Here is a 10,740-nt window from a genome sequence, read left to right as displayed (position 1 = left end):
GCCTTCTTTTTCTCCATTTCCAAAAAGATGTGAGGGTGTTACTTGGACTTAAGGTTTTATGGCTCTGGCTGGGCTGCAGATGAATCAAAGCTCCAGTGTTTAAAGGCCTGAATGTAACCAGAGTCAGTGAAGGCATCACGACCAAATAGGTGGGTATACCTGGTATGGAGATAGTCCATACTGTGGGCCATCAAATCCGATGCTAGTAAAGCATACTCCCAAAAGGTAATTCTGAAATGAACAGAGTGATTGTAGCGAATCTGTTCAATGAAGCACTGGCACTGTGTGCAGGACTCTAATTTGTATCCCTTACCCAGGAAAAGAAAACATTGATCATAGCTGTCTAAGATGGGCTGCTTGCCTCAGGCACTTTTTAAGTGCAGACCACAGAAAGAATAAGAAAGCCAGAAAATGGGAGAAAGAAAAGAGATTTTTGAAAAAAATAGCTTGCAAGATGGAACTGAAAACTCCCAACAATGCTGCTGGTGTAGCAATTGAAGAACTGAAAAGAACAGCACAGCTCCACCCCCCTAGGCATACACACATACGGTCTTCCAAAGAAGACCTCAAACCTGGCTATCAAACTTGTTCCAGGCTTAGCTCTAGAACATTTTGTGCACAGCACAGGTTCCGCTCATGTGCCTGTGCAGATAACACTTCTCACAAAAAAGAAAAAAAATCATACAATGAGGAATAGATTTTAGAGGAGAGCGCATTATGTATCTGTTCCCTACCTGTACTTTGCTGGTGGGACCAGTGCTTAATTTTTAAGAAACAAAGGTGCTGGGGTTTCAACTTGTGTGGTAGTATGGGAAGGTCCACAATTTTGACAGTCCCACCGGCATCAAGGAAAAGTATAGGGAAAATGGTAGCTGGCCAAAGGAGGCTTGCATGAAACTCCAATGTGGATGGCTCTGCTGCCAGTGTGAATACCTTTGCATTTGCTGTGGTGATGACAGGGAAACAGAGTTTTCATCATGTGAATGCAGCCTTTGACTGAATACAGATGGCCACTTAAAGCATTTTCTGATATCAGATTGTATTAGAGGTATGTCATTGGGAGTTTTAAAAACTATTTGCATTCATTCGGTGATCTGTATACCAATTATGTAAAGCAAACAATATTATTTCCTCAGAAAAGTGATGAGAGCATGAGGAATACTGACTTGCCTGACACTACTATACTAATTCTAAAGACTGTGCAAATGTTCCAGGGTTCTACTAATTCACCACAACTAACGTGAAGTCTTCTCATACAGAATAACATCTATATTTTATAAGATCATTCTCTTGGGATGAAATGGATAGTGGGTCAAAGTTGCTGACTTTCAAGACTTCATGGTTTACTTCTTGAATGTACAAGCAAATCAGAGGCTGATAACTTTGGATAAATGATACTGCAAGATTCCTAGAATTTTCTAGCTTGCTTGCTGTCCTTGATGAAAAATCAATTTTGAATCAGATTTTGCAGTTTTGAGCACACACTTAACTGTGGCTTACAACTGGGGGACCCTGGTAATTTAGAAAACTGTTCTACTGTAGCTGCTTTATGTGACTTGAGAAGATGGTGTAAACACAGGTCACTATCTCTCATCTACAATAAGATAATACTGACTGACTCTATATCCCAGGATACTGCATGTTATTTTTTTTTTCATATACCCATGAAATCCCCCAGGAAGTAACTGGAAAGACAGGATTTTTGCTTGGAGAGACAAAATGTCTTGAAACGACTTTCTGGCAGGTGTGCATAAGGACCTACAGTTTGGGACAACTCTCGTAGTTTTAATTTTTAACTATTTTCCTTTGCACTTGTATTTAGCTCTACAGCTTGCTTTTACAGCGTAAATTAATAATTTCATACTTTAAATGGACTACAGTACTAAATTAATTTCCCCTTACTGGAACACTTGCCTTGCAGATATTGAATGTGACCTTCATTTTGATTAAATTTACTTGCAATTAGTTACTGGCATGCTAATTCATATGTTAATTAAGTGGGGTCATCTCTGTCAAATGGATAACAACTATGATGAGAACAAATCTTAGATTTGATTAATACAACACATGTTTCAACCTGCAACTCTGAAATCAGATTAACACATTCACACAATTTTTACTAAAGTTTTACCAAGCCACAATCATGGTCTTTCCCAAAGTCTATTCTTCATCATAGTCAAGATTTGCTTACTAAGAGCCCTTCCACAAAAACTTCCAGCAACAATGAAAATGCATCCTCTACCAGGACAAAGGTCTTAAAGAAGAAAGAGTAAAATGTACTGTCTGTAAGGAATTATTTTTGAATAAGTTTTAAAACTATTTGTTCCCCATAAATGCTCGATAAGGGTGAGAGGGACTGCACAGTTCTGCACTTGCAGTAGATTTTTAGAAATTAAAAAAATCCTAGTTTCTACTCAATGAAGTACTTATATTCCCAAATTCCTTATAACCTAACTGCAGTTCAGACATTTTGTATCAATTATGCAATAATCAAGTGCATCCTCATATCTCTCTTCTCTAACTGGAAAAATGGAATAATGGGCCAATCCCCATTGTAAATCTATAGAAGTCAGTGGGCTTAGAAAGGTATAACTCTGTACATCTATTGCCTTTACTTCTCAAACCAAATGGGGACCCTGTACAGATAAAAGATCAGTGCACACATCCGAGAGCTCCCAGATCTCCAGATCAGAACAAGATCCCCATGTATCCCTGTCACATCTTGATGACCATAAGGAGGAAGCAACAGAGGCATCCCTACTGTAAGGGTGTGCCTGAGTCTTAGAAGAGCAAGAAGTGAGGTAGGCATAACTTTCAACAAATCGTACCTATACAAGTCTTTCCAGGTATGCATTTCAGTGATGCATTCAGGGGGGTTTTCTCCCCAATCGTGGTACTTGGAAGGCTTCTGTATAGCTGAAGTGTTCTACTGTAGAGTACTGACTTATAGCTTGAGCTTGGAAATAATAAGCCCCTTTTATTTCTAACACTTAACTTTGAGTAAAGTCATTCTGCATTTCAGTTTAATGCTATTATAAACATCCCAGATAAAATGTTCCTTTTATTTTGAGCATACATGCATACATTTTGCAATGTGGATCTTAAACCACAGGTGTTCTTCTCTCACAGCATATATATTGGACAGCTTATGCCTATTCCTACCAAGGCTGTTACTAGCTTGGAGAAACAAAATCTGTATTAAAAGTAGGAACATTACACCTTAATTTTCCCAGTCCGTACAAGGGAGATTTTCCTCCTCGTCTTCAGACTCTGGTGATGCCTCCTTAATTCGCCGTAGCGCTTCATGGATGCTGCGCGTCAAAGGATCATCGTCAGGCAGAATTGTGAATGACTCCCGCATCAGATCCTTTTGCACCTTCTTCAGTTTCACCCCTTTTCTTATCTGTGCTAGGATGTTATTGCTGTCATCTTCATCTGGGTAAGGAGGAAGGTTTCTCTGCTCAACCTTCCTCAGGTGGAAGCTTCCACGCTTCAAAGAAGCCAATACCTCATCCATTGGTGAACTCACTGCAGTAAATCAGAGGGGTTGTTTAGGGTATTTCAACATATTGTAGCTTCAGTTTTTTTATGCTCTATGTTACAGAATTTATTTATTAAGCATGCACTGGGAAAAGCATAACTTTACAGAAACCACCAGCGTTTTTTATTTTAAGAATGGGAGAGGATATCCTTGAGTTTCCCATTATAATCTATTGTAACTTGCAATCTTTAGCCTTTACATTACTTTTTCTAAATTTATATTCCACTTCTGACTAAAGCAGCCATACAATGCACACTATCATATTTGTTGGTCACCAAAAACCAAGCACCACTATCAGTGGATAGACTTTGCAAGGTAACCTTTCCAATTTGCATGGCACAAATAAAAGCTGTCAAGTATTACATAGCTTCATTTGTTGCTGGGGTCCAACATACCTAAGGGACCGCCTTTCCCCATATGTTCCCCCATGGGCACTACGGTCAGGGGCACAGCATCTCCTGGTGATACCAGGCCCCAAGGAGGCCAGGCTGGCTGCTACCAGGGCCAGAGCTTTCTCAGTGGCGGCTCCTGCCTGGTGGAACGAGCTCCCAGAGGAGATCTGGGCCCTGCGGGACCTTGTGTAGTTCCGCAGGGCCTGTAAGACGGAGCTCTTCTGCCAGGCTTTCAAGTAGGAGCCGCCACCACTACCGTACCATCGTTATGTTCCATCAGTAGTGTCTGGCCCTGGGAAGGGAGATCAGCAGTGTCGCGTCGAGCTGAGAGCATTGAGTAGATGTACCATCTGGGCGAGCTATAAATTGAATTTATAAATAAATAATAAATAAATCTCTACAATTCTAGCATCGAATCTGCAACTTGATGTACGGATCACAGTCACCCAGGAGGAGAAAGATGAAAAACAACACAAGAGGATTCAAAAATTCAAGTGGAGGCTGTTTTCTCTTCATCTGACAATCTCCCCGGTAAATATCTCAACTTTCTATGTTAAGACAGTGCTGTTCAATGTGAACGAGCGTCTCCTTAATATTCTCTTGTGAGAGGTAAGTATTTTAGGAGGTCAGTCAAGCCTCTCTCTTTATCCATTTCCACTTACATGGTGGACCATACTAGTGGCTATACTCCTTCACTAACTTCCTTCTTATGTAGGGGAGGGAGCTAGACTCTGTCTTTAATTTTTAAGATTCATTTCTGTTCACTTAAAAGTCCCTATCTGCTAAGCCACCACCATGTACAGATAGGTCAGTAGACTTTCTGGATCAGATGCAAAGAAATGACTCAAAGGAAAATAGCTAGTAGTCCCTTGCCCAAATGCTTTTGCAGCAGCTTGCACAACAGTTCATGCAGTGCTATCAACAGGTAGGTTCTAAAACACTTTGAACACATGAAGCTGCCTTATACTGAATCAGACCCTTGGTCCATCAAAGTCAGCACTGTCTGCTCAGACTGGCAGCGGCTTTCCAGGGTCTCAGGTGGAGATCTGTCACATAAGAACATAAGAGACGCCAATGTTGGATCAGGCCAAAGGCCCATCCAGTCCAACACTCTGTGTCACACAGTGGCCAGAAATACCAGTGCCATCACATGATCCACTACTTTAACTGGAGATGATGCCAGGGATTGAGCCTAGGACCTTATATGTGCTGAACAGATTCTCTCCCACTTAGCCATGGCAAGAGGATGTGCAAGCTGTTGTTCAACCTTCTGAACAAACAAAAGTGATGCTTTTTATTTTGTATTTTTAATAAATAATTGTACAAATTTAATCACTGGATTAAATTTCACCTTTACTGCACAATGTTCTTGCATGAAGAGTAAAACAAGCCTTCCACAAGTGGAATGGCAATCTTTGCATTAAATACACTGCACTTTAAGAGTGAGAAAATATTCAGAGTATTGAAGTTCTAACTTTTAGAAACAACTTCAAATCCTGAAAAACTTCCCCTCATCCTCCATGACCTCTCAAGATTTCAGAAGTGTTGTTCAAACACTGTTCACATTTCAAATCTATCCTCACAGCCACAAGATCAGGAGCTTTTTTTAATCTGGGGTTATCAGAATGCTGATCCCTGGTTAACAAGCAATACTTTTCAAAACAAAAGGTAACATATATTAAGAAAAACTAGATGCATTTCACCAGCTTGTTCTCCATGTAGTTCTCTTATCTGGAGTACATCAATCCTCAATGACAATATCTATGCATCTAATAAGTGATGTATGGCCCCCATTGGCAGGTATCTAAATCTGCAGATCAGGGCCAAATGACACTACAGATTTTCCTACAAAGATGGGAGATCTCCAAGGTTTGTAGAAAAATCTGAAACCTTAAAAAATATTGGGGGTTTAAATCCCCCCCCCAAGTAAAAGAGCATTGTCTGTGCACATGCAGACAATGCACTTACCTTGGTTCTGCAGAACTGGCAGTGGCAAACTCTGGGAGCCACTTCAGGCCCAGCAGCAGCAGACTCTGGGAGCCGTCAGGGCTCGGAGCTGCTCCCAGACGCTGCTGCAGCTGGGCTCAAAGGTGAGTAGAGGCCTGGAGCCACATCAGCTCGACGATGGGGGGTGGGGATGGGATTCTCCCGTCAAGATTTGTGGCCCCCACACTCGCTTTTCTTAACATGATATCAGAGCTATCTAAATTAACAAAATACTTAAATACCATAGTACAAATCCCCAGAATGTTGATGGATTCCACTGGCCAACATTCAGATAGCTATTTTAGGTGTGCCCAAGATTTGTTTCTTGTTTTAAACAGAAGTCCTCCATGTCAGGGCCATAGCCAACAGTGGGACTTTAGGCGCAGAGCCCCACTGCAGCTGGGTCAAAGGCACCATAGCAGCTCTACTCCCATTGCATCTGGACTGCACTGAGCCCAGAGGAAGCGAGCTGGGTCTGATGTGGATGGAGCCCTGGCCAGCCTCCCCTTCCGTCTCCCCTCTCTTCCGTTGGGTGAGGGGCTGTCCCAAGCCAGCTTTCCCTTCCTTTTGACAGTGATGGATAGAGATTGTAGCCAGTGCCCGCCCTGTGGAGGGGGGACTAACAATAGCCTGTCCAGCGGAGCCTGGGAATCAACCTGGTGGCCACCTCTAGGGCAAGGCAATGCAAGGCAAGAAGGGCTCAAATGGCAGGCAAGGCCGGGTGAAGCCAAGCAGCAATCAGGGCCGAGCAGGGCAGGGCATGATGGGAGCCGCAGGGCCCAAGGTGAAGCTGCCGCTGCCGGAGCATTAAAGCAGAGCCGCGCTGGAGGTGCCCTGGCTCAGGTAGCAGAGCCAGACTTGGGGCACGCCAAAATGGGGAGAGCTGGCTGGCAATGTGCATGGTGAAAGGGGATGACCCAAAGCCGTGGGCGGGGAGGGAACAAAGGGGGAAAGGGGAGAGGGGCTGGAGACGGGACTTCTGGGTTCCCTTTGTCAGGCAGGTCTCAGCAAGCAGAGCCAGGATGCCTGGGTTTTTTTAGGAAGGAGGCTGGAGTCGGAACTCCTTGGTTCCCTTGGTCTTGTGGCTGGAGCAGAGACCTGAGTGAAAAAAGGAGCTTGGAGATCAGAAGCAGGATTCACTTTAGGAAAGTGAAACCAGGGTAGAATCTGGATAATACAAAATGCTGTGGTAATGCTGTTCAAGACATACAAGTCCTCAGCTTTCCTTAGCATGTGGAACTACTGTGCAGAACTACTTGTTTTAGTATCTTAACTCCTGGCCATTATTTTTAGTTATCACTCAAAACCAACTTCAACACAGGAGCAAACCTATCACTGCTTTTTATTTTCAGTTAATCATATTCAGTAGAACTACAGCCAACAAACAAATAAAAATGAAGAACTACCTCTTCTCCTCTGTAGTCCTTCTAAATCACCAGTCTTCTTTAGCTTCTTCTTGGCACTGACTAACTGACTGCTATCAAAGAAATGAGCTGATGGTGCAATGGTGCTCATTAGGGTTGGCTTCTCCATGCTGTCCTGTTTAACAGGGCTACTGCTTTTTTCAGAGCATTGAGTAGATTGTTCCTTGGTGGGCAAAGGTGGTGGTGGTGGCGGCGGCAGCGGAGGAGGAAGTGGTGCCTCGCTGATTATATCTGGGTTAAGTTCAGCCGGAAGAGATATAGTTTGAGAAAATTCAGAGGTAACGCCACAGGGAGGTAAAGAAGTATTTTCAGATTCTCCTAAATTCTTAGGCTCATGGATTTGTAAGGGTTGGGTTACTTTTTCTGGCCCCACTTCTTGGGGTCTCTCATCAGTCTGTGTGGTTACTGGTAAAGACAGGGGATGATCAGCACAAGATATCGAACTGGCTGTACTTCTTCTTCTTGAGTGGGCCGGTCGGAGTCTGGTTGATTTGAGTATTACCTGACCAGGGTAACGCTTAGGGGAAAGACACAAATTAAAAATTAGGCAAGCATACAACGTACTTATGGAACTACATGCTTCATTTTAATGTTTTGTTCCACAAAGCTTCAATGGGAAAGCAATTCAATATTATACCATATCTAAAAACACCAGGAGGACTATCAAAGAGGACTATGGGCACTGACATGCAGAGATTAACATTAGATCAATTTATGCTTAAACTGGAAACCTTCAAATAATGAACCTCTCTGGAGGAGGAAGCAAAATAAATATACCTCAGTCCATGAAGGAGAATCATGAAAGTTTAAAGGCTCTGACATGCACTTTGTATTTCTGCAGAATTAACATAAGATGCATGATAAAGAGACATTAATACTCTCTGCAAAAGCTGACAATCATAATTAACCCCAGCAAAATTGTCAGATAAGCTGCGAACTGAGATATATAATGTGGGGACCTGAGCCTTTGTAGTGCCCTTATGTTTCTAAGATTATCTGAAACGACCCCATGGGCTAGAATACAAAATCTGAGATTTCTATATGTCTTCCGGAAAGCAACGGAGGCAATGCTGCCTCAGGGGCTACATGCAGCATAAAGTGCAATAACTAAAGAACGAAACATCCTTTACAGTTCCACAACTAAAGACTCTCTTATTAATAAGTGATAAGGGTTGCTTCACATATTACACAGCAGTAATGTGCTAATGCCATATTATTGTACATTTATTGATGCATAAGCATAAAAAATGTCCACTTTTGCCTAGTTACCTGCTTAAATGTTCGAAGTCTATCCAGTGTTTTCTGCCGTTCTTGACTAACCCATGAGCTTTTTCTTTCTTCCTCATCTTGCAAACGCTCTCTCTTCTGAATATAAAAAACAAAAAATGTAAACAGAAGATAGAAGAACAGAGCAGGATACTGAAATGTGGATGGAATTATTTTCCCACAGCACTGCATTCTTTCCCTTGGCTCAATGAAGCACAAGCTAAGCTTACTCCTTGCCCCTGCTTTTTCAAGAGGCAGGAGAAAGAGCCAGATCACTCGAGATGAAAAGACTGCAAGAAATAACAGCAGGATTCCCCCCCCCCAAAAAAAATACTACTTTCAACAGCATGATTATCAACATCTGGAAGAAGAACACTCAGATCACCTCTAAGAATAAAAGTTGCAATGAGCAAGCCAAACACAAACAGAAATCTGTCAAATACAACCCGTTTTTCTGTTGGCAAAAAAGGAAGCAGGATTGACTCTGACCAAGCGAACTGGCTATGCTATGGGTCATGGGGCCTTCATGAACAAAAGCCATGTGGATTGAGGGTCTAGAGTAAGGAGGAGAACTGGGTAAGACTGCATGAAATAGCTGTCTGGATCCAGCCAGTTCTCTTTAACCACTGTTTCATGCACATTTAAATTATTCTTGGGATCAGTAAGAGTATAATTGATTCTGCCAGTAAGTTAATTGTGACGGACTATCAAAGGTTAACGTTCTGAGAACCTTTGAGTGACAGGCTGTTCAAAGGGAATTTGGGGGGGGGGGAGCCAAGAAATGACAGTTGGGAACTCTCAGTTGAAGAAGAGACAGTTAAGCACTGATGGTGGATGAGAAAAGAGGCAAAAGGAGTAAGGATCAGAGAGCATCCTTATTCAAGCTGAAAATGGAAATTGTTTCTAGTTAACAGAAGTATTCTCAGCTCAGAGAAAAGAGGGATAGCTGTCAAGAGAGGAGTGATTTATTTTATTTTTGTTATTTTATTAGCTAAATTTATATTACACATTTTTCAAATTGGGCTCAGGGCAGATAACAAAGCGCATGAACAATTAAAACTAGGTAATATAATTAATTCTTAAAGCAGCTAAAACCATTAAACAATTAAAAGATGGCAAATTGAATATATCAGTTCACACCCCCTAGAAGCTGGACTGATGGTAACTGGAGTCACACCAAGCTCATCTTCTCTTACGTTCTTATTAAACATGGCACAGAGGTCCATCAGTGGCTATTAGCCACAAGGTATAGATAGGGACTCTGGGGCAAGTGATGCTCTGTATTCTTGGTGCTTGGGGGGGGGCAACAGTGGGAGGGCTTCTAGTGTCCTGGCCCCACTGCTGGACCTCCTGATGGCACCTGGTATTTTTGGCCACTGTGTGACAGAGTGTTGGACTGGATGGGCCTTTGACCTGATCCAACATTGGCTTCTCTCATGTTCTTAATACCAGGACTCCTCATAGGTCAGATCCCTGGTCTGTGTAGGAAGAAGGATTTGGGGAACTGGGTTGAATGTTCCCACCTTCTAAACTTGGAAGTGTCAGTGAAACTCAGAAACCTATGCATGAGTGTTAAAGCAGAACCTGAAAAGAAAGTCTCTCTCCTCAAAGTTTAAAAAGACCTTATTGAATGGCAGGAATACTTACTTGTTGGCAACAAATTATCTGGAGTTAGTGTAATAACGAGGAGGAGGAGAGATTGGCTTTATATCCCACCCTTCACTTGGAATCTCAGAGTGGCTTACAAACTCCTTTCCCTTCCCCTCCCCACAACAGACACCTGTGAGGTGCCTGTCCATGTGTGCATGGAAGGTGCAAAGATTGTTCCTGCACTCACTCCTCTCCGTTACAACAACCCTTTGAGCACAGAGAATGATCATTCTTGGGGCCACAGCATCCTCACATAGTGAGGAGTGAGAAGGGGATGAAGTTGCCCCCTCCTTTCTCTTCCATCAGAGGAGCTGTGCTTGCAGAAGACACAAAAGGGAGGATTTCACCCTTTCCCGCTCCTTCCAAATAGTTATTCCCCTGCACAGGTCTACCAGCCTCAGGAATGATCATTCTGGGAATTAGAAGGAACTGCAGAATCATCAGCTTTCTGTCCACATACGGTTGCATACCGGCATCTGCT

At 42.7% G+C, this 10,740-nt stretch overlaps 1 protein-coding gene across 1 annotated transcript in view; it reads right to left on the bottom strand.

The window, feature by feature from the left end:
- Nucleotides 1-740: 740 nt before the first annotated feature.
- The window catches only part of JMY (junction mediating and regulatory protein, p53 cofactor), a 57,877-nt gene continuing 47,877 nt past the window's right edge, over nt 741-10,740 (bottom strand). Inside the window, exons 8-11 of the mRNA XM_015427365.1 lie at nt 8,613-8,708; nt 7,326-7,860; nt 3,220-3,528; nt 741-944 (exon numbers count right to left, since the gene is read on the bottom strand). Coding sequence (XP_015282851.1) covers nt 3,221-3,528; nt 7,326-7,860; nt 8,613-8,708 — 939 coding nt within the window. The 3' untranslated portion in view covers nt 741-944; nt 3,220. The remainder of the gene's footprint in view (nt 945-3,219; nt 3,529-7,325; nt 7,861-8,612; nt 8,709-10,740) is intronic.

Source organism: Gekko japonicus, unplaced genomic scaffold (genome assembly GCF_001447785.1).
Source record: "Gekko japonicus isolate JY-2015 unplaced genomic scaffold, Gekko_japonicus_V1.1 scaffold2042, whole genome shotgun sequence".
Lineage (NCBI taxonomy): Eukaryota > Metazoa > Chordata > Lepidosauria > Squamata > Gekkonidae > Gekko > Gekko japonicus.
The sequence above is the reverse complement of the archived record's forward strand: the minus strand, read 5'-3'. Positions and strand labels throughout refer to the sequence as shown.